We start from the raw sequence: 25450 nt of genomic DNA, 5'->3' as shown, positions 1-25450 counted from the left end.
GTGACGAAAAAAATGCTGGTGACGAAAAATGACGAAAAATGCTGGTGACGAAAAATGACAAAAAATGCTGGTGACGAAAAAATGCTGGTGACGAAAAAATGCTGGTGACGAAAAAATGCTGGTGACGAAAAATGACAAAAAATGCTGGTGACGAAAAAATGCTGGTGACGAAAAATGACAAAACATGCTGGTGACGAAAAATGACAAAAAATGCTGGTGACGAAAAATGACAAAAAATGCTGGTGACGAAAAATGCTGGTGACGAAAAAATGCTGGTGACGAAAAATGACAAAAAATGCTGGTGACGAAAAATGACAAAAAATGCTGGTGACGAAAAATGACAAAAAATGCTGGTGACGAAAAAATGCTGGTGACGAGAAAAATGCTGGTGACGAAAAATGACAAAAAATGCTGGTGACGAAAAAATGCTGGTGACGAAAAATGACAAAACATGCTGGTGACGAAAAATGACAAAAAATGCTGGTGACGAAAAAATGCTGGTGACGAAAAATGAAGAAAAATGCTGGTGACGAGAAATGACGAAAAATGCTGGTGACGAAAAAAATGCTGGTGACGAAAAATGACGAAAAATGCTGGTGACGAAAAATGACAAAAAATGCTGGTGACGAAAAATGACAAAAAATGCTGGTGACGAAAAATGACAAAAAATGCTGGTGACGAAAAATGCTGGTGACGAAAAAATGCTGGTGACGAAAAATGACAAAAAATGCTGGTGACGAAAAATGACAAAAAATGCTGGTGACGAAAAATGACAAAAAATGCTGGTGACGAAAAAATGCTGGTGACGAGAAAAATGCTGGTGACGAAAAATGACAAAAAATGCTGGTGACGAAAAAATGCTGGTGACGAAAAATGACAAAACATGCTGGTGACGAAAAATGACAAAAAATGCTGGTGACGAAAAAATGCTGGTGACGAAAAATGAAGAAAAATGCTGGTGACGAGAAATGACGAAAAATGCTGGTGACGAAAAAAATGCTGGTGACGAAAAATGACGAAAAATGCTGGTGACGAAAAATGACAAAAAATGCTGGTGACGAAAAAATGCTGGTGACGAAAAATGACAAAAAATGCTGGTGACGAAAAATGACAAAAAATGCTGGTGACGAAAAATGACGAAAAATGCTGGTGACGAGAAATGACGAAAAATGCTGATGACGAAAAATGACGAAAAATGCTGGTGACGAAAAATGAAGAAAAATGCTGGTGACGAAAAATGAAGAAAAATGCTGGTGACGAAAAATGCTGGTGACGAAAAATGAAGAAAAATGCTGGTGACGAAAAAATGCTGGTGACGAAAAATGACAAAAAATGCTGGTGACGAAAAATGACCAAAAATGCTGGTGACGAAAAATGACAAAAAATGCTGGTGACGAAAAATGCTGGTGACGAAAAAATGCTGGTGACGAAAAATGACAAAAAATGCTGGTGACGAAAAATGACAAAAAATGCTGGTGACGAAAAATGACAAAAAATGCTGGTGACGAAAAAATGCTGGTGACGAAAAAAATGCTGGTGACGAAAAATGACAAAAAATGCTGGTGACGAAAAAACGCTGGTGACGAAAAATGAAGAAAAATGCTGGTGACGAGAAATGACGAAAAATGCTGGTGACGAAAAAAATGCTGGTGACGAAAAATGACGAAAAATGCTGGTGACGAAAAATGACAAAAAATGCTGGTGACGAAAAAATGCTGGTGACGAAAAAATGCTGGTGACGAAAAAATGCTGGTGACGAAAAATGACAAAAAATGCTGGTGACGAAAAAATGCTGGTGACGAAAAATGACAAAACATGCTGGTGACGAAAAATGACAAAAAATGCTGGTGACGAAAAATGACAAAAAATGCTGGTGACGAAAAATGCTGGTGACGAAAAAATGCTGGTGACGAAAAATGACAAAAAATGCTGGTGACGAAAAATGACAAAAAATGCTGGTGACGAAAAATGACAAAAAATGCTGGTGACGAAAAAATGCTGGTGACGAGAAAAATGCTGGTGACGAAAAATGACAAAAAATGCTGGTGACGAAAAAATGCTGGTGACGAAAAATGACAAAACATGCTGGTGACGAAAAATGACAAAAAATGCTGGTGACGAAAAAATGCTGGTGACGAAAAATGAAGAAAAATGCTGGTGACGAGAAATGACGAAAAATGCTGGTGACGAAAAAAATGCTGGTGACGAAAAATGACGAAAAATGCTGGTGACGAAAAATGACAAAAAATGCTGGTGACGAAAAAATGCTGGTGACGAAAAATGACAAAAAATGCTGGTGACGAAAAAATGCTGGTGACGAAAAATGAAGAAAAATGCTGGTGACGAGAAATGACGAAAAATGCTGGTGACGAAAAAAATGCTGGTGACGAAAAATGACGAAAAATGCTGGTGACGAAAAATGACAAAAAATGCTGGTGACGAAAAAATGCTGGTGACGAAAAATGACAAAAAATGCTGGTGACGAAAAAATGCTGGTGACGAAAAAATGCTGGTGACGAAAAAATGCTGGTGACGAAAAATGACAAAAAATGCTGGTGACGAAAAAACTGCTGGTGACGAAAAATGACAAAACATGCTGGTGACGAAAAATGACAAAAAATGCTGGTGACGAAAAAATGCTGGTGACGGAAAATGACAAAAAATGCTGGTGACGAAAAATGACAAAAAATGCTGGTGACGAAAAATGACAAAAAATGCTGGTGACGAAAAATGACGAAAAATGCTGGTGACGAGAAATGACGAAAAATGCTGATGACGAAAAATGACGAAAAATGCTGGTGACGAAAAATGAAGAAAAATGCTGGTGACGAAAAATGAAGAAAAATGCTGGTGACGAAAAATGACAAAAAATGCTGGTGACGAAAAAATGCTGGTGACGAAAAATGACAAAAAATGCTGGTGACGAAAAAATGCTGGTGACGAAAAAATGCTGGTGACGAAAAAATGCTGGTGACGAAAAAATGCTGGTGACGAAAAATGACAAAAAATGCTGGTGACGAAAAAATGCTGGTGACGAAAAATGACAAAACATGCTGGTGACGAAAAATGACAAAAAATGCTGGTGACGAAAAAATGCTGGTGACGAAAAATGAAGAAAAATGCTGGTGACGAGAAATGACGAAAAATGCTGGTGACGAAAAAAATGCTGGTGACGAAAAATGACGAAAAATGCTGGTGACGAAAAATGACAAAAAATGCTGGTGACGAAAAAATGCTGGTGACGAAAAATGACAAAAAATGCTGGTGACGAAAAAATGCTGGTGACGAAAAAATGCTGGTGACGAAAAAATGCTGGTGACGAAAAATTACAAAAAATGCTGGTGACGAAAAAATGCTGGTGACGAAAAATGACAAAACATGCTGGTGACGAAAAATGACAAAAAATGCTGGTGACGAAAAAATGCTGGTGACGGAAAATGACAAAAAATGCTGGTGACGAAAAATGACAAAAAATGCTGGTGACGAAAAATGACAAAAAAATGCTGGTGACGAAAAATGACGAAAAATGCTGGTGACGAGAAATGACGAAAAATGCTGATGACGAAAAATGACGAAAAATGCTGGTGACGAAAAATGAAGAAAAATGCTGGTGACGAAAAATGAAGAAAAATGCTGGTGACGAAAAATGAAGAAAAATGCTGGTGACGAAAAATGAAGAAAAATGCTGGTGACGAAAAAATGCTGGTGACGAAAAATGAAGAAAAATGCTGGTGACGAAAAATGCTGGTGACGAAAAATGAAGAAAAATGCTGGTGACGAAAAAATGCTGGTGACGAAAAATGACAAAAAATGCTGGTGACGAAAAATGACCAAAAATGCTGGTGACGAAAAATGACAAAAAATGCTGGTGACGAAAAAATGCTGGTGACGAAAAAATGCTGGTGACGAAAAATGACAAAAAATGCTGGTGACGAAAAATGACAAAAAATGCTGGTGACGAAAAATGCTGGTGACGAAAAAATGCTGGTGACGAAAAATGACAAAAAATGCTGGTGACGAAAAATGACAAAAAATGCTGGTGACGAAAAATGACAAAAAATGCTGGTGACAAAAAAATGCTGGTGACGAAAAATGACAAAAAATGCTGGTGACGAAAAATGACAAAAAATGCTGGTGACAAAAAAATGCTGGTGACGAAAAATGACCAAAAATGCTGGTGACGAAAAATGACAAAAAATGCTGGTGACGAAAAATGACAAAAAATGCTGGTGACGAAAAATGCTGGTGACGAAAAAATGCTGGTGACGAAAAATGACAAAAAATGCTGGTGACGAAAAATGACAAAAAATGCTGGTGACGAAAAATGACAAAAAATGCTGGTGACGAAAAATGACGAAAAAATGCTGGTGACGAAAAATGAAGAAAAATGCTGGTGACGAAAAATGACGAAAAATGCTGGTGACGAAAAATGACAAAAAATGCTGGTGACGAAAAATTACAAAAAATGCTGGTGACGAAAAATGACAAAAAATGCTGGTGACGAAAAATGACAAAAAATGCTGGTGACGAAAAAATGCTGGTGACGAAAAATGACGAAAAATGCTGGTGACGAAAAATGACGAAAAATGCTGGTGACGAAAAATGACAAAAAATGCTGGTGACGAAAAAATGCTGGTGACGAAAAATGACGAAAAATGCTGGTGACGAAAAATGACAAAAAATGCTGGTGACGAAAAAATGCTGGTGACGAAAAATGACGAAAAATGCTGGTGACGAAAAATGACGAAAAATGCTGGTGACGAAAAATGACAAAAAATGCTGGTGACGAAAAAATGCTGGTGACGAAAAATGACGAAAAATGACAAAAAATGCTGGTGACGAAAAAATGCTGGTGACGAAAAATGACAAAAAATGCTGGTGACGAAAAAATGCTGGTGACGAAAAAATGCTGGTGACGAAAAATGACGAAAAAAATCTGGTGACGAAAAATGACGAAAAATGCTGGTGACGAAAAATGACGAAAAATGCTGGTGACGAAAAAATGCTGGTGACGAAAAATGACAAAAACTGCTGGTGACGAAAAAATGCTGGTGACGAAAAATGACGAAAAATGCTGGTGACGAAAAATAACGAAAAAAAAATTGTTCCCCCAAAAACCTGTTAGGAGTACGTTTCAGGCAATTTAAAGTTGATTGGTAGTGACTTTTTTTTTGGTCCCTAACATTCATCGAGCTCTGGACTTAGTAATTTTTTTCCGTTTCGGTAGTGACACTACCGAAACGAAAAAAAAATTGTTCCCCCAAAAACCTGTTAAGAATATGTTTCAGGCAATTTAAAGTTGATTGGTAGTGACTTTTTTTTTGGTCCCTATCATTCATCAAGCTTTGGACTTAGTAATTTTTTTTCCGTTTCGGTAGTGACACTACCGAAACGGAAAAAAAAATGTTCCCCCAAAAACCTGTTAGGAGTACGTTTCAGGCAATTTAAAGTTGATTGGTAGTGACTTTTTTTTTGGTCCCTAACATTCATCGAGCTCTGGACTTAGTAAATGTTTTTCCGTTTCGGTAGTGACACTACCGAAACGAAAAAAAAAAAAAAAAATCCCCCAAAAACCTGTTAGGAGTACGTTTCAGGCAATTTAAAGTTGATTGGTAGTGACTTTTTTTTTTGGTCCCTATCATTCATCGAGCTCTGGACTTAGTAATTTTTTTTCCGTTTCGGTAGTGACACTACCGAAATGAAAAAAAAAATGTTCCCCCAAAAAACTGTTAGGAGTACGTTTCAGGCAATTTAAAGTTGATTGGTAGTGACTTTTTTTTTGGTCCCTAACATTCATCGAGCTCTGGACTTAGTAATTTTTTTTCCGTTTCGGTAGTGACACTACCGAAACGAAAAAAAAATTGTTCCCCCAAAAACCTGTTAGGAATATGTTTCAGGCAATTTAAAGTTGATTGGTAGTGACTTTTTTTTTGGTCCCTATCATTCATCAAGCTTTGGACTTAGTAATTTTTTTTCCGTTTCGGTAGTGACACTACCGAAACGAAAAAAGAAATTGTTCCCCCAAAAACCTGTTAGGAGTACGTTTCAGGCAATTTAAAGTTGATTGGTAGTGACTTTTTTGTGACTGAATTTACCGAAACGAAAGTTTCGGTAAATTCTAAATTTAGAGTTGAAAGTTAGTACTTTGTAGTGACTTTTTTTTTCGTCCCTAAAATTCATCGAGCTCTGGACTTAGTACATTTTTTTTTTACCGAAACGATTTTCTTTTTTTCGGTAATTTTAAATTTAGAGTTGAATGTTAGTACTTTGTAGTGACTTTTTTTTTCGTCCGTAACATTCATCGAGCTCTGGACTTAGTGATTTTTTCGGATTTAACTTTCGTTTCGGTAGTGACCAACTTTTGTTTCGGTAAATGGTGAAAAAATAAATTTCCTAAGTCCAGAGCTCGATGAATTTTAGGGACCAAAAAAAAAGTCACTACAAAGTACTACCAATCAACTCTAAATTGCCTGAAACGTACTCCTAACAGGTTTATGGGGGGACGATTTTGGCCTCCACACTTGGTGATTTTTTCGGATTTAACTTTCGTTTCGGTAGTGCCAAACTTTCGTTTCGGTAGTGACCCAATGGTGAAAAAAGAAAATGTACTAAGTCCAGAGCTCGATTAATGTTAGTGACCAAAAAAAATGTCACTACAAAGTACTACAGTACCAATCAACTCTAAATTGCCAGAAACGTACTCCTAACAGGTTTTTAGGGGGACGATTTTGGCCTCCACACTTAGTGATTTTTTCGGATTTAACTTTCGTTTCGGTAGTGCCAAACTTTCGTTTCGGTAGTGACCCAATGGTGAAAAAGAAAATTTACTAAGTCCAGAGCTCGATGAATGTTAGGGACCAAAAAAAGTGTCACTACAAAGTACTACCAATCAACTCTAAATTGCCTGAAACGTACTCCTAACAGGTTTTTGGGGGGACGATTTTGGCCTCCACACTTAGTGATTTTTTCGGATTTAAGTCCCAAGACTCAAAGGCCCAAAATAGAAATTTGATGTCTACTTGGATCTAATGCGTTCGCGGGAGTAATTGGTTCGACTCAAGACCTTGAGTGTTGGGACTCAAGGCCCAAAAGAGAAATTGGATGTCTCTTACAGGCTGTAACCATCAAAAAGTCAGACCTCGTCGCAAAAACACGCTGATGGGATTACTGGAAATGTATCAAGAAATAGTAGAATACATTCCCTCACTTCAATAAATCAAAGATATGATTGTTATTAAATAACTACCATAAAGAACATTGCATTGTAGATTAGTAGGCGATAATTCCAATATTCACTATACACTCCTCATGTTTAAGCCTAACTGAATTATATATTTATGGACTTGTATTTAAATTGTACATATTTTTGGAAGACTTGTGCATTTAATTTGTCGGCAATACTTTGCCACGCTTTCTCCCTGGATCCATTTATTGCGGCCATGTTTCCTTTCTTGCTTAATATACATTTTACTTCCTCGTATGATTCCGGGGAGACATCAAATTTCTCTTTTGGGTCTTGAGTCGAACCAATTACTCCCGCGGAGACATTCAATTTCTCTTTTGGGCCTTTGAGTCTTTGGACTCAAGGGCCAAAAGAGAAATTTGATGTACTCCTTTAAAAGTTCAGAGATTTATAATGGAGGCAGATGGAAGGTTAGGGTTAGGGTTAAGGGACCTCAAAAAAACACTTTAACTCTCTCTCTCTGCACTACAGTCTTCTATTCTGCTTTGATTAACAACAAAAAAGAAGGTTCCTTGACAATCTTTCTAAAAAGTTTTAAATATAAATCCGTCTGGCACTACATCTTTTCATATGGGGGTCCATGGCCAAATACATATCACGTTGGGGGTCCTTCAAATGAAAGTGTTTGAGAACCACTGCGATCAAAGAGGCAGCCATAGGTGAATGGGCACAGTGACTGTCTGGTGAGCAGCAGGTCACAGGTTCAAGACGAGACTACGGCAGTGTGTCTCTCAACTGCTCCTCTGCTTCATGTAAAAACCTGCTGCAAGCCATTATGAAAAAAAGCACTGAAATGTTAAAACTAGCGTTTCTAAGAAGGGGGAGTATGTGACACAGATGAGTTTGATTGCTTGCATGCAATAGCTGCTTCTGTTGATGGGCATTTCTCATCATTCCATTTTTCAGTTTGCAAAAAGCACACCGCACACATAATATATGTAGGCTAATTAATAGCAAACACAAATAGGTCTCAATGAAATGAAATAATTGTACATGATGAATAAATAAAAATATATAATAAAGAAAGCATGCACACCCAGATCCAAGTGATCAAATGCACAGCAACATCCTATGCCTATGCTTGAACCACAATGAAATTAAAACATTCAGTCAGCATGTGGTGAATATTCACATGAACAGCTTTGCATAAAAGGTGCATTCAGGTATTATGAATCAATGAATTGAGTGCTAACATTTAAACAGCGCTTTTTTGCCATGTTGACACCATAGTGCATACTTGCATGAAAATGAATGAAAAGATATGAATAACCATGTTTATGAATCATTATATTTGTCTAAGATGGACTGTTGTTAGCTTTAAGCCCAAGCTGCAGGTTGCAGGTCGATCTAAAAACGAATGTTACATGATTTGGTGGCGTTTCTGTGGAAAATAAAAGGCCCTTTACCTGGAGGATGATGATGCTGCTGCTGCTGCTGCTAATGCTTATGCTAATTCTAATGCTAATGCTAGTGCTAGTGCTGTGACCACTGCAGCATAATAATAACCGTCCGTTTTAGTTTTCAACAAACCATTGTACCCATTCTTCAAGGCCTCTGTGTAATTATGTGTTTTATAACTCTATTAATGTGTTTGATAACTCTATTAATGTGTATATACAGACTAGAGTATATGTCCTTTCAGTAGCTTCAGATGCTGTGAATGAATGGTCCCTCACCTAAACTGTTCCCCCCGGCCCACACACATAGGTTCCTATCACTACCTACACATGATGTAACAACTGTTGTGTGCCAGTGGTTGGAAAGTACTCACATACTTATTATCGCAAGCAGCGATAATACGGGGCCAGACATGGAAACTGGAGAGAGAGAGAGTAATGGAAACTGGAGAGAGAGAGAGAGAGAGAGAGAGAGAGAGAGAGAGAGAGAGAGAGAGAGACATGGAAACTGGAGAGAGAGCGAGAGAGAGATAAACGGAATAGATTGGAGAGAGAGAGACATGGAAACTGGAGAGAGAGAGAGAGAGAGAGAGAGAGAGACAGACATGGAAACGGAATAGATTGGAGAGAGAGAGAGAGAGAGAGAGAGAGAGAGAGAGAGAGAGAGAGAGAGAGAGAGACATGGAAACGGAATAGATTGAAGAGAGACATGGAAACGGAATAGATTGATGAGAGAGAGAGATGGAAACAGAATGGATTGATTGGACATCTCAACCTATTGCCATTAACAGGAATTGAACTCTCAACCTTCGGACTAATAGGCTGCAACACTATCTATAGTGCTATAGCTTTGTTCAGGCTGATGTTGTCTGTTGAAGATCATAAACTCTTGCCTTCTGTCATGAACCAAGCCAACACTAAGATCACCCGTTCACAAACCCTTTACCAATAGATAAATTGTATGTCTCCTCGCAACCGAAAACAGTGAAAGCAGCCGATCTACAAGCTCAGAAAAACGTTGCTATGTGAAAGGTTTTGAGATTGTAGATCGGCTATTTTCAGAATGAAGTACGTCATACATTGAAAAAACGTACTCTCAAATAAGCATTTCAGGTTATCTTTACCATTTGCACATGTATTCAATGATACAGTCATGTTGTTTGCAATTCAACTTAAATGAATGTCTGCATCAAGTGAGGCTTGAACTGGCGACCTTGAGATTGTGAGGCACTCACTTAAGGGAGACGCCATTGGACCAACAGACAGATACCTGTGAAAAAGGAGATCACACAGATGATACAGTTTCACGCAAATAGCTGAAAAATCCTGGGTTTAAGTGTCTTTCAAACTGCTCAAAATTGCGGACAATCTAAGGGCAGAGCTTACTGGTTAAAGCGATAGATGTGTTCCTCATGAGTCAAGGCACAAGTGTAAGCAGGTTTCACGACCTTCGGCCAAACGAGGCATGACTTTTGCCTGTTTGAAGTTTGCATTTAAAAAAAATTGCTATAGCGCCCCCCTTTGGCCAATTGGAGTGAGATTGGTTTCAGTGATATTTGGAATGACTCTCTATTACTGCAACGTTTCAAAGAAATATGAGTCTTGCATGTATGTGTTAGGGGCAGATGAATAATTTTCATAAAACTGCAATAGTTAAAATCTATTTCCTTGTGGGATTTTTGAGTAATCTGCACGAAACATTTTACACATGAACTTAGGACCTTTGCCGACAAAACAAAAGCGGCGGATTTTCCATAAGTGAAAGAATGCAGAAGTTATGAGCCAATGGCTGTTTTTCATATAATTCAAAATGGTGGGCGATCTAAAGATCAGAGGTCAAAAGTCAGACCACGAAAGTTGTCGGGCATGAAGAGACGCATGTGTGTATCGAAGTTTCATGGTTGTAGTTCAAACAGGGCATGAGTTGTACCGGTTGAAAGTTGGCACTTTCAATTGAGTGCTATAGCGCCACCCTTTGACGAATGAGTGTGAGAATTATTTCTTGATAGTTTTTCATGAGCATCTACCATATGGCCGAGTTTCGTAAAAAGCGTATGCAAGGTTAAGCCAGAACTGCCAAAAACAAGTATTTTTCAAACTGCTCAAAATTGCGGACAATCTAAGGGCGGAGCTTACTGGTCAAAGTGATACATGTGTTCCTCATGAGTCAATGAACAAGTGTAAGCAAGTTTCACGACTTTCGGCCAAACGAGGCATGACTTATGCCTGTTTAAAGTTTGCATTTAAAAAAAAAATGCTATAGCGCCCCCCTTTGGCCAATTGGAGTAAGATTGGTTTCAGTGATATTTGGAATGACCCTCTACATTTCTGCAAAGTTTCAAAGAAATGTGAGTCTGCATGTATGTTTTAGGCGCAGATGAATAATTTTCACAAGTAAGACGCGCAAACGCTGGAAGCAAACGCAGATAACAATAAGAAGAATAGAAAGGAATGAGCAATTACTTGCCATCCGGCCTGAAATATGCACAAATGACATGGAATTCTTAGATATCCCAATAGATGAACTCGTGTAGATGCTTGTAGATGTGTTATTTTTGACTGTCGCTGCTATATTTTTCTCAGAGGAGTGTAATTACTCACCCAGGGGCACAGGCGAATTTCAGCCACACTGTAGTGCATGCAGGCAATGAGAGCGTGACTCACATGGGGGCAGCCAATGAGAGCGTGAGTGACATGGGGGCGCGGCTGCACACATACTGCACACAGACAGACACACAAGCCGAGCCGAGTGTCATAGTATGCTCCACTTGGTCGGAGGCGCCTCCTTCCGCGTTCGCAATAAAACTGCAATAGTTAAAATCTATGGAATCCTGGGATTTTTGAGCAATTTGCACGAAACCTTTTACACATGAACTTTGGACCTATGCCGACATAAAATAGGGAGCGGATTTTCCATAAGTGAAAAAATGGCAAAAGTGGCAGAAGAACAAAAATAATGGCAATAATAAAACAGGTCCAGAGCTGAGCTCTGGCCCCGTAATAAACAAGCTTACAAGCCGTAATTACTGCAACAAAATACATATCAAAATATGCAGTTAAAATGATTTAGTTTAGCTTATTAGATGTTTCAATGTTTATGGAAAAAAAATCTCTGTCTTTTTTGTGATGAATCTATTCTATTTGGCTGTTCTAGGCGTATTGGTATCAAAATGTACTTAAAGCACCAAAGTAGAAAGTACTCATTATGTAAGGATATTTCACAAGTTTTCAAATGTATAAAAATCAACGGCTTCAATAATGAATTACTATATTCTATTGATCATTTTTCATTATATTTCTAACATAAAGCAAACATATTCACTCATAACATTGTTATGAGTGAATATTTAGCTAAAAGAGTTAAGTGACTATGGCACCGCCTTGTAAACAAAATACTATGGTCACTACCGTAACAATACAGTCTATGGAAGTCCATAGGTCCAAAAATTAAACCAGTAAGACTCCCTAATCGGGAGATAAGCGACCGTAGGTCACATGTATACAGAAGAGGGCTGTAACGGCGATTGGTTCCTAGTTGTGTGGGCAATGGATAGTTTAGTTTGGTGGTGTAAATGTGGGGTTAGCTGTGACATGGTGGCGTTTATGTGGGCAGAAAACGTGTGCAGGCAAGAGCTGTTGGTGTGTGTGTGTGTGGTGTGGGAGAGAGAGTGTGTTTATAGGGGAAAGGAGGGATTGTTTGTGGGGGGCAAGCCCCCGAGTTACGGCATTTTATGTGAGCTGCAGTGGCAGGGGGTCCTCCACTGGGGGCGCCACCACTTTTGCATCCGTTCTGGAGCACCAGGAGTGGGTGGTCCCCGGGAATGCCCCGTGAGCAGCCCCGTTGGGGTGGTCATTTGGTAATTTGTCCACATGTGCTCATTTTCTACACTTGGGGGTCCCCGAGGCCGCTGGGGGTCCCTGGAGCTCCGGGGGTCCTTGGAGGGTGTAGTTTGGCAGGTAAGGAGTGTGTGTGCAAAATCTGGCATGGATCGGGGCAACGGGTGCGGAGATATGAGCAGGGCAAAAGTGTGACGGACGTGTGTGACGGAGTGACGGAGTGACGGACGGACAGGACGGACACCTGGAGCAGGTTTCTATAGTAAGTGCGACCTACGGTCGCAATAATAAATACCACAATGAAATAAATAATAAACACAATGATATAAATACAAAATACAACATGGTCTCTACAGCCTCATGTTGAGGTGAAGAAACCAGTCTCTACAGCCTCATGTTGAGGTGAAGAAACCAGTCTCTATATCCTCATGTTGAGGTGAAGAAACCAGTCTCTATATCCTGAGATGAAGAAACCAGTCTCTATATCCTCATGTTGAGGTGAAGAAACCAGTCTCTATAGCCTGAGATGAAGAAACCAGTCTCTATATCCTCATGTTGAGGTGAAGAAACCAGTCTCTATGTCCTCATGTTGAGGTGAAGGAACTCACTTGGTTCTGGAAGCCCTCGTGTCCCTGCAGACTGTAGGAGGAACAGAGGTGGTCTGTGGGGAGGATGGTCGTGAGGAAAGGGTCGTAGAATGTGGACCAGCTCAGACGGACGCCGTTGAAGAGCATCGGGACCTGAAGTAAGAAGAAGAAGCAACAAGCTTATATTTGTCACTATTAGTACAGATACTAGAAATCCTCAAAGTAAAGGGCTAACAACAACAATGACAATAAAAAACTGATTTAAATAGTTATTTTCTTTTTAAAATATAACCATAATCTTTTGGATACAAATTGTTAAAATAGCTGATTTGTATGCTTGTAGATCTGCTATTTTCACTATGTTTGTGCAACACTCATTTTATGAAAAAAAAACACAAAAAGTTGAAATATGGAGATACAAGGTTTCTACCTGACAGCATTGATGGTGGTCACAACAATGTGACAAATGTGCAAGATACCATACCTAGTATCTATATACTATACCAGTAAGACTCCCTAATCGGGAGATAAGCGACCGTAGGTCACATGTATACAGAAGAGGGCTGTAACGGCGATTGGTTCCTAGTTGTGTGGGCAATGGATAGTTTTGTTTGGAGTTACGGCATTTTATGTGAGCTGCAGTGGCAGGGGGTCCTCCACTGGGGGCGCCACCACTTTTGCATCCGTTCTGGAGCACCAGGAGTGGGTGGTCCCCGGGAATGCCCCGTGAGCAGCCCCGTTGGGGTGGTCATTTGGTAATTTGTCCACATGTGCTCATTTTTTACACTTGGGGGTCCCCAAGGCAGCTGGGGGTCCCTGGAGCTCCGGGGGTCCTTGGAGGGTGTAGTTTGGCAGGTAAGGAGTGTGTGTGCAAAATGTGGCATGGATCGGGGCAATGGGTGCGGAGATATGAGCAGGGCAAAAGTGTGACGTGTGTGACGGAGTGACGGAGTGACGGACGGACACCTGGAGCAGCTTTCTGTAGTAAGTGCGACCTACGGTCGCAATAACAGCAATAACAACGGTTTTCCTTGTATGTTTTCTACTCTAGCAGTGATGACATTCAACAGTTCATCTGTACCTGGATGTATTTTTTCTACTCTAACAGTGATGACATTCAACAGTGTGTCTGTACCTGGATGTATGTTTCTACTCTAGCAGCAGTGATGACATTCAACAGTGTGTCTGTACCTGGATGTATGTTTCTACTCTAGCAGCAGTGATGACATTCAACAGTGTGTCTGTACCTGGATGCCGTGGTCGGCCTGGATGTGGAGAGACTCGGGGGGTCTGAGCTCCACCTCCACCGTCTCCCCCCGGCTCAGCTTCAGGAGGTCCTGGCGTTTCCCGTTCTGCACCCTGACCTGGGTGGGCTGGGAGGCCTGGACGTAGACGCTGTCGAACTTCTTCTGGAACTTCAGCGAAGGCACCATGAACTTCAGCGAAGCCACCATGAACCTGGAGCAGCAGGGGAGACCAGTATGGGGTTTTGATGGTACGATTATAGTGAGAGAAATAATCACGGTTTCACCGTTCTCACCATTATTGCGCGTACATTTACCACTTATTCCACAGTGCTAAGGATGTATTAAACAAGACCAGGAGACCTGGTTCTGCCAGACCCAGGCTAAGCCGGACTTCACATGACATGTCAGCCTGTGTCTGTGCCTAACCCTTTGTGTCTTACAGTATATATACCATCTGTATTCGTACTGTGACATAATAGTGATGTGTCATGAGTAGTCTATGCCTATTTATTCATGCAGAAGAAACCTAAGGACAACCGGACTACCATGTACCATGTATGGACGAAATGGTGACAAAGGCTCATGTAAGCCATACCTTTCAGGTCCTCCTGGTCTGTGTGGCAGTGTGTGTGTGTGTGTGTGTGTGTGTGTGTGTGTGTGTGTGTGTGTGTGTGTGTGTGTGTGTCTGTGTCTCTCTGTCACACAGAGTGTCTGTGTTTCAATCTATTGTCTGCACGACACAGACGTCCTTGCGCACATCTGTTGTCCTCAGGTGGACGTCCTCTGCTGTTGCATTGGCCTTCACATCACACTCTTTGCCCTCATTGCCTTTCACCTTCACATTGCTTCACCTCCACAAACAGCACCACACACTATATACACCGCAACATACATGTGTGTGCAATTATTTCCGTCTCCACCCCACATTCCTATGTACATCTTCACACTGAACACTAGCTACCTACTACACCAGCCCCCAATATCTATCACTTACATCACACAGACTGCCTTACTGCCAATTCACGCACCTCTCATCCACACTGCATAATTGCTCCTCACACTACTTCATAGCCAACTGTCTTCACTTCTCAGCTCAACTCCTCGCAAAGAACACACGCTGCCAGCAGCACCAACCGCAGCCCAACACACCGAGACGCTCCTTGAGACTTTTGCGCCAGGCTGCAGCCACAGCACAACCTTCCTTGCAGCTGTCTCCCAAACAAGGTAATGCCTTATGCTCTTCTCCACTCTTGCACACATTCTCTCCACTGCACTGTCATACACCCTATACTCACACACCACATACATGCACACAGTCTGGGAATGTGTCTCCCTGTGCATTGCGTGTGTGCGTGTGTGTGTGTGCATGTTCTGTCTGCAACACACAGCCCTCTTTGCCCTTATCTCTGCTCCTCAGTTGCCCCTCCTCTGCACTTCCATGCACTTCACATTCCACATGACGGCAGAGTCATTTCACACATGCCCTATAACTAATACACTGCTTCCCCCTCCACAAACAGCACGCCACACTACATACACACCAACATGCAACGCCTGCATGTACTACTCTCTCCACCCACACCCCTATCTACATTTGCCTGCCAAAGGGCCTGACCGTGCAATGGTATCTGCTGAAGCGGATGGCGTCCAACCGGCACGTGATGAGATTCGCGAGTATGTGGACATGCGTTCAGTTGGATCCAGTGAGGCCTGCTGGAAACTCTTCTCCTTCAACATATCAAAGAACCACCCTCCTGTCAAAGCCCTCCGCCTGCATCTGAAAGAGCAGCAGCAAGTCTATTTTGCCCATGGTCATGAGGAGACTGTGGTGCAGCAGGAGAGGGCCACAGAGTTGACTGCTTTCTTCGACAACAATGACAAACAGAAAGCCCTTCCACACTTCGACCCTACAACCATGCCGCGCTATGTTGGCATGCCTCAGAAATACACCTACCTACCACAAACCAAAAAATGAAAGCTCAGGAAAAAAAAGGCAGTCACCATTGGTCGCGTCCACACCGTCAACCCCGTGGCAGGCGACGTCTTCTACTTGAGAATGCTACTCCACCATGACCACTGCAGAGGGAAAACAAGTTTTGACGACCTCTACTCCATCAATGGCAGGACCCTGGAAACCTACAAGGAAGTGTGCAGGGAGCTCGGCCTATTGGATGATGACAACGAGTGGGCCACTGTCCTCACTGAGGCTGCAATCACACAGCTGTGCCCACAGATTCGTCTCTTATTCATAATCATCCTCCTCTTCTGCCAACCAGCTGACCCCAAAACACTGTTCAACGACAACTGGTCACAGTGGACTGATGATTTCAAGCGCACAGCACAGCGTAGGAATCTCTCCTTCACTGAGGACCAGCTGAAAACCATGGTCCGACTGGATCTACAAGCCTCACTCCAGTCACATCACCAGGACCTCCACAACGTTTTCCTGGAACCAATGACTGATGCTGAAAAGGCCACTGTCCATGGGCTGGTCAACATGGAAGACGCCCTCATCCGTGAAGAAATGAACTACGATGTGCGCGAGCTCTCCGCCACTGTGGAGGCAACAATACCAAAGTTCACTACAGCACAACAACAGATTTACGACACAGTCATGTCAGCTGTCACACAACAACAAAGCCTACAAGTCTTCATATCTGCACGTGGAGGCTGCGGTAAAACCTTCCTGCTCAATGCCCTCCTAGATGCAGTGCGGAGTCTGGAACCAGGTGGCTGCATTGCCCTTGCCATGGCCACCACTGGTATTGCAGCCCAACTCCTTCCTACTCCCAGAACGCTCCATTCGCGCCTGAAAGCTCCTCTCCACCTCACAAAGAACACTACCTTGAACATCACAGCACAGAGCAGCCTGGCCAAACTACTACGCCGCTCACGCCTCCTGCTGATTGATGAAGCCACCATGATGCACCGCCACCTGCTAGAGGCACTTGACCGCTCACTGCAAGACCTACTCCAGAAGCCAAACACTCCATTAGGTGGCAAAATGATTGTCTTGGCAGGTGACTTCCGACAGTGTCTCCCAGTGATTCGAGGGGCCAATGAGGGCCAGATTATAGACAGCTGCCTGAACAATTCCACACTCTGGGAAAAATTCTCCGTCTTCTCCCTCACAGAAAACATGCGCGTCAAGGCCAGTGGAGACCCACGTTTGGAGGACCTCGACACGTGGACCCTCAGCCTTGGCGATGGCACAGCAAATGATGCCAACGACTTCGTCTCCATCCCTGAAAGCATGCGTTTCCACATTCAACCTAACACAGATCGCAACAACGTCGCAGAGGCCACAACCATGAAAGAATTTTGCAACACAGTGTTTCCAGACTTGCCTACCAATTACGCACGCACTGACTGGCTGCACGGCAGATCACTGCTTGCCCCTACCAACAAAGAGGTGGACACCATCAATGACATCATGGAGACCTGGATGCCAGGTATGGCTACCAAGCTCACCAGTGCTGACACATAACATCTGTTATCTGTTGGACTACCAAGATGTTATGCGCTTCACCATCAAATATCTCAACACCCTCTGCCCCAGTGGATTTCCCCGCCACATCATCACCCTCAAGCCTGGAATGCCCTTGATGCTACTCCGCAACATCAGCCCTAAAGACGGACTGTGCAATGGCACCAAACTCTTCTTCCAGAGGTCCCTCAACAACAAGCTCCTGCTGTGCACAATTGCAGCCACACAACAGGAAGTCTTGATCCCTCGCATCAAGGTCCTTCCTGAAGCTGGACAGTTCCCTTTTGACTGGGCCAGACGACAGTTTCCGATCCGCACTGCTTTTGCCATCACCATCAACAAGTCCCAAGGGCAGACCCTCAGAAGAGTGGGAGTCTGGCTACAGTCCCCTGTCTTCAGCCACGGACAGCTTTATGTTGCCAGTTCAAGGACGGGTGACCCAGCAGCCCTGACGTTTGCCATACCGCACCAGACAGACCACACTGAAAATGTGGTTTTCAAACAAGTGCTTCTTCCACATTGAGGTAAAAGTCTTGCATTCTTCCATGTGCCATTTGTAATTGCTCTACATAATTGACAATAGCTACCGCTTCAAACACAAATCACTGTCTTCACTGTCACATGATCCATGGTGGACGTCTCACATTGTGTGCTTCCTTCCCGCCTTCTCCATTTCTCCCATTCTGCAGCCTCTGTCATGGATGACTATCTGTGTAACATCAGCCCGTTGCAACTTCCCTTCATGGTCAAGTGCTCCTTCACAAAGAGGTACGTCTGCTGCATTGTCACATGTGCCATTTCTCATTCATCTACATAAGTGCTGCTGACAATGATGCAAATTACCACTTCACAGACATTTCACTGCCTTGCCCGCACACCAGCGCCCGTTCCACAGACCATCTCACAGCAGTCCTCCACCACCTGCAGTGGCCCCCCGTCAAACAAACAATCCACTACTATTACTACAGTTTTCCCCGCTAATCAACGTGACGATGAGCTGACCAATTGGTGGTTGCCAAAGTCGTTGTGATACAGGGATACACTTTTATCCTGCACTGTTCCAACAACTTCTGGCACCACATAGGTCACAACCCCCTTCTGCTCATCACACAGCACCACAACCGCTGTCATCAAAGTCACCGCTGCCATTCAGCCATTCTGCAGAGCCTCTCATGACAACCCGCGCCACCTGCCGGCCTTGCAGCTTCTTTCCTGGACTACTGCTTCGTCCCCCTTGAGGCAAGGTTCATGCATTGTTACATTCTTTTCTCATAAATCCACATAACTAATAGTGCTGCTGCTTAACACTTCACACACATATCAATGCCTTTCCTTTCACATAATCCCTCTTCAACATGTCACATTGTGTGGTTGATTCCTGGCTGCTCTTTCACTCCCATTCTGCAGGCCCTGCGTTGCCAATCTCTGGAACCTGATGACGTGCCAACTTCCTTACATCATGGACATCTGCTTCTTCCCCATTGAGGTACATCTGTTGCATTATTCCATGTGTCATTTATGCTTGCACTACATAATTGTCAAGGCCTACCACTTCACACAAAAGACGCTTCCTTACACGGTTACATCTTTTCAAAATATCCATTCCTATGCAAGGCCCAGTAGCAAACAAAAAAGCACACAACCCCGCAAGCTATTCCGCCCTACGTACACACAACACTCACTCACACGATCAGGTGGCAATAAGGTGAGTCTGCAATGAGCCAATATTCACAACGCCTCTTTGCAAACAACAGAATCCCACGATCCACCTCCCTTAAAGGAGCATACATCCCATCTTAATGCCCACTCTGTGCTACAGCGAAACACGAAGACAGACACACGTAGGCACCAGCGAACGCAAAGCCCCGCGCAACGGCTGGGGTCTCGGGGGGCGTAGTCCCCCGAGACTCTAGTAAATGGATAAAGTGGTTAGAATGTTTATGATGCTACCTTAACTACTCTAGCTGGGAACCCCCTGAAATACCCCAAGGACCCCTGGGGGTCCCCGGACCCCACTTTGAGACAGGCTAAGAGCTTGTAGCTGCGTTAGCATTTGGAACCGTATCCATCACACTAAGAGCTGGTGTGTGGACTTCACGTCTCTTAAACCATTACAATACCAGTGGTCTTCAAACTTTTACGTTTCAAGGACCACCATAACGGGTCCATTTGGTTCCATTTGTACACTAAAGAGTTACAGACTTGTAATGGTCCATTTGGTCATCAACAATTATAATGATAATGAAGGATCCCAACCCTACACAATGAACATAAAGAATAAAACAAACCATGTAAGGGTAAATACAACATTATGAACATAAAGATAAAATAAACCACATAAGGGGAAATACAACACTATGAACAAAGAATTAAACAAACAATGTAAGGGTAAATACAACACTATGAACATAAATAAAACAGACCATATAAAATGGTAAATACAACACTATGAGTAGGGCACTGCAGGGAATTGAACCCCATCCCGGTAAACCAGGAGAACCACACCAGGGCCTTTGTTTTTATGTTGTTATTTACAAATCACATGGTAACATTCACTCATTTACATTTCAACAGTAAAGTCACTTCACAATTTTCAATGTCAATATTCATCTATACTCTTTGTCCAGAGTGACTCACAATAAACAAGGTAAACACATACATAGAATACCATCACATTCAAATACAGTAAATGGAAGTTAAAACAAAACACACATTACAACTGAAATATTTTTTGTGCAAGTATTACATCATTTCCAATGATATTATCCATCAAAGACTAATGCTATTATGTGATTTTGACAAGCCTATGAAGTCATGACGACCAAGAAGAAAACAGGAAAACAATAACCCCAAATACATGTCAATAATTAACATTACAAAAATAAAATATAATTTTTGCACAAAAAAAAACTCTTGCTGACCTCCCTCATCTATCCCGTCACAGTTCATCCATTTACCAATTTAGTTTATCCACTTAACAAGGTTATTGGCCTGTGGATTACCGTTCATTGAACATTGTAATGTATTAAATACATTTGAAAATGACATTGGTTTGTTCTGAATGGATTAGATATGACATATTGGAATATTGTTGATGTCCAAAAAACATTATAAAAAGTGAAAATAGCCGATCTACAAGATCAATGTCACAAAATAAAGAACAACATTCAAAATAATGTAATTTAAGAAAATGCTAAATAAGAAATTCCATAAAGAAAAGAAAATAATGAAAATCTACAAGAGTGAAGATCTACAAGCTCAAACTCATTTCATAAAGTAAATTAAAAAAAGAAAGGCAATTCCATAAAGTAGGGGAATCATTTGTTTAACATACAACTTATATTTAGTTGGAATTTAAACCAGTGGTTCTCCTCCTAAATATTTGGCAAAAATATTAAGATTTAATATAAAAAAAGTTATACTAAATAAATAATTTATACTAAGTTAGTACCAATGGATTGATTGGTCTTTAAAGCATGCTCTGAAAAGGCCCACCCATCTGTCCACTTAACACGGCTGCCATGTTAAGTGGTCAGATCCAGAATAAGGTTGAGAACCACTGATTTACACATTTCAAAGATCTACAACTACAGCTGAAATGAACATTTAATTAAAGATCTACAACTACGGCAGATGAAAACCTAACCCTATGGATTAAGTACATGAGCAACATGTAATTAAGTTTCACAATTAAGATTGACATTTTTAGAGGAACTTCATTTTATTTAACACTTTTTTAAAGCTCTGTGGACATTGTTTTAATAAAAACCTGATAATGCTTTTAATCGGGTAAACGACATATAGATCATATTTGTCAAAAAACAAAAATGTCCACAAAACTTACAAGTGTGAAATAAAATCTTGACTCCTCGAACCAATTTTATATTTTTGAAAATTGTAATAATGTAATCATTTACAGACCATAAATGGGTAGCCATGTTAACATCTTTATAAAAAATAAAAAACGGTTGAAGAAAAGACTCACTCCACAAAAACCTTATGGAAAACTCCTTAGACAAAGACTAAGTAAATATATTAGTGTTTTAATTTGTCATGCTCATAAAGAGCTCCATGTGCTAAAAGTGAAAAGTGCAGCAGCAAACGTTTGGGTCAAAGGACCATCGTCAGTGCATCGCCTACTGACCGCTGTGAATAATGAAGCTTTACCCGCAAATGACAACACATAAATCCACATCACATACAGTGCCTATGGTCATATGTGATGTGGACTGACGTGATGAAGACTTACCTGCAAATGAATTATAAGTGACGTGAAATGATAAGACGAGACGCAAATCAAATTACGCAAAATGATACAAGACATAAATCCACATCACATACTACACTACACTACACCAGACATACACTATGGTCATTATGTGATGTGGATTGACGTAATGAAGCTTTAACCGCGAATGATTAGATCTGATGATATAGCACTGACGATGGTCTTATGACCTAAATGTGTGTTGCTGCACTTTTCACTTTGAGCACTTGGATCACTTTATGATCATGAAACAAATAAAACAAAAATAGATTTTCTTAATTTCCGTCTATAAATCTTCCTCTTTTTCCTTTTAGTTTCCTACATTTTTATTAAATAAAACATTTACAGAAATAAAAAGTTCTCATATTTCAAAAGAACCTCATACATTTAAGGCAACAAATGGACCCTGGTCCACTGTTTCCCAAGTTATGGGTCGGGACTCAATAATGGGTCGTGGACACATTTTCTTGGGTCATGAGTAAATAACCCCCCCCCCCCCCCCCCGAACCTGTTAATAAAGTATTCAATCAAAGCTTCCAGCAGGTGATTGGCCTGTGGATTACGGTTCATTGAACATTGTAATGTATTAAATAAATTTGAAAATTACATTGGTTTGTTCTGAATAGAGCAGATATGACATATTGGAATATTGTTGATGTCCAAAAAACATTATACATTGTGAAAATAGCCGATCTACAAGATCAATGTCACAAAAATAAAGAACAACATTCAAAATAATGTAATTTAGGAAAATGCTAAATAAGAAATTCCATAAAGAAAAGAAAATAATGAAAATCTACAAGAGTGAAGATCTACAAGCTCAAACTCATTTCATAAAGTAAATTAAAAAAAAAGCAATTCCATAAAGTAGGGGAATCATTTGTTTAACATACAACTTACATTTAGTTGAAATTTAAACCAGTGGTTCTCCTCCTAAATATTTGGCAAAAACATTAAGATTTAATATAAAAAAGTTATACTAAATAAATGATTTATACTAAGTTAGTACCAATGGATTGATTGGTCTTTAAAGCATGCTCTGAAAAGGCCCACCCATCTGTCCACTTAACACGGCTGCCATGTTAAGTGGTCAGATCCAGAATAAGGTTGAGAAACACTGATTTACACATTTCAAAGATCTACAACTACAGCAGAAATGAACATTTAATTAAAGATCTACAACTACGGCAGATGAAAACCTAACCATATGGATAATTGGTAATTAAGTTTCACAATTAAGATTGACATTTTTAGAGGAACTTCATTTTATTTAACACTTTTTTAAAGCTCTGTGGACATTGTTTTAATAAAAACCTGATAATGCTTTTAATCGGGTAAACGACATATAGATCATATTTGTTATCAAAAAAACAAAAATGTCCACAAAACTTACAAGTGTGATATAAAATCTTGACTCCTCCAATCAATTTTATATTTTTGAAAATTGTAATAATGTAATCATTTACAGACCATAAATGGGTAGCCATGTTAACATCTTTATAAAAAATATTTTAAGAAAAGACTCACTCCACAAAAACCTTATGGAAAACTCGTTAGACAAAGACTAAGTAAATATATTAGTGTTTTCATTTTCATGCTCATAAAGAGCTCCAAGTGCTAAAAGTGAAAAGTGCAGCAGCAAACGTTTGGGTCAAAGGACCATCGTCAGTGCCTCGCCTATTGACCGGCATGAATAATAAAGCTTTACCCACAAATGACAACACAGAAATCCACATCACATACTACACTACACTACACTACATTACGGTCATTATGTGATGTGGACTGACGTGATGAAGCTTTAATTGCACTGACGATGGTCCTACGACCTAAATGTGTGTTGCTGCACTTTTCACTTTGAGCACTTGGAGCACTTGATGAACATAGAAAAAATAAAATAAAAATATATGTTCTTAGTCTCTGTCTAAGGAGTTTTCCTTAAGGTTTTTATGGAGTGAGTCTTTATTTCTGCCAGTTTTCATTTGTTTTTGAGATCAGTCAGTAAATATTCCTCTTTCCTTTTAGTATCCTACATTTGTTTTACATGAATAAAATAACATATTTAGAGTAGTAAAACGTTCTTATGTTTCAAAAGAACCAGATACATTTAAAAACAAAAATCAAAGAAATTCCATTTAAAATATTAAAATAAGAGTAATGAAAATAGCAGATCTACAAGCCGAGCTTGCAGCAGATCTGCTATTCTCACTAGGTCCCAGGGAGACATCACATTTCTCTTTTGGGTCTCGAGCTAAAACGTTATGAAAATCTTTACACTGAAATGTTTACATTCCAGTGTGTTTTTGCCATTGCTTGTTTATTGATAATTTCAGATCCAGATTCAAACAGTGACTATTTTTTCTGGGGTCAAATAGTAAAATTAAAATGAATTAAAAGCACATATAAGAAGCAAGCAAAATAGAACATGTGCTATTTCGTGAAAACAACAAATCTAAGCAATAAATTAGAAACAAAACAAAAAAAAGAGGTTGTGAAAATAGATTTACATGCTCGTTGTGAGCTTGCAAATCTATTATCTTCACTAGTTTGGGTCCTGAGCTAAAAGGTTTGGGAACCTCTGCAGTGGCACAATGCCTGGTAGCTGTTAAATATAGAGCTTACAAATTTTGAATGACATCAGTTATGACTGTAATGTTTAGAATGCAATCACAGTTATGACTAAGGTTTATTTTCCAGGAGTAATACAGTCTACAGTGACTGAACTGCCTCTTACACAGTGTCACAGTGGCTGCTAGCTGATGCCTATGAGTTCAATTTCAAAGTTTACAATTTAAATGGTGAATTTATCTATAGTACCTTTAACCAAAGCACTTTGTAATGTGCATTACATTCACCAACATACTTAGCAGGGGGAGATATAGAGAGATGAGGGATAGAGATAGAGAGATGAGGGATAAAGAGAGAGAGAGGGATAGATAGAGAGACTCGTATAATTTACATCATTTGTGAACGATTGACATAAATCATACGAGGCGCATATGACGCAATGGCAGCAGCATTCTTTGTTTCATGTTCTCTGCATCAGTCTCAGTCCAGCATCAGTCCATTTTCTTCATTATTCTCCTGCCAAATGACGAGCATTGTACGCAAACAACGTGAAACGAAGTCCACATCACATACTGGTCATATGGTTGTATGTATCGTTTATATTATATTATTATATTATTATTATTATTATTATGTGATGTGGATTGACGTGATGAAGCTTTACTCGCAAATGACGGCACAAATAACGAGTAACTATACGTGATGCACATGCCGACATCCGTAAAACACCTTCACATCACATACTGGTCATATGCGATGTGGATTGGCGTGATTAAGCTTTACCGCAAATGACGCAACGCAAAATCAATTGTGCCAA

At 40.6% G+C, this 25450-nt stretch overlaps 1 protein-coding gene across 1 annotated transcript; it reads right to left on the bottom strand.

Moving 5' to 3' along the window:
* Nucleotides 1-13061: 13061 nt before the first annotated feature.
* On the bottom strand, nt 13062-14497 carry LOC311039237 (IgGFc-binding protein-like; the record flags this gene model as incomplete). The annotated part of the gene is made up of 2 exons (XM_084048925.1): nt 13062-13217; nt 14312-14497. 2 exons carry the CDS (start codon nt 14495-14497, stop codon nt 13062-13064), a joined length of 342 nt encoding a protein of 113 aa, XP_083905051.1.
* Between the last annotated feature and the right edge of the window lie 10953 nt (nt 14498-25450).

This window comes from Gymnoscopelus microlampas (genome assembly GCF_963454915.1).
Source record: "Gymnoscopelus microlampas genome assembly, chromosome: 3".
NCBI classification, from domain to species: Eukaryota; Metazoa; Chordata; class Actinopteri; order Myctophiformes; family Myctophidae; genus Gymnoscopelus; species Gymnoscopelus microlampas.
The sequence above is the reverse complement of the archived record's forward strand: the minus strand, read 5'-3'. Positions and strand labels throughout refer to the sequence as shown.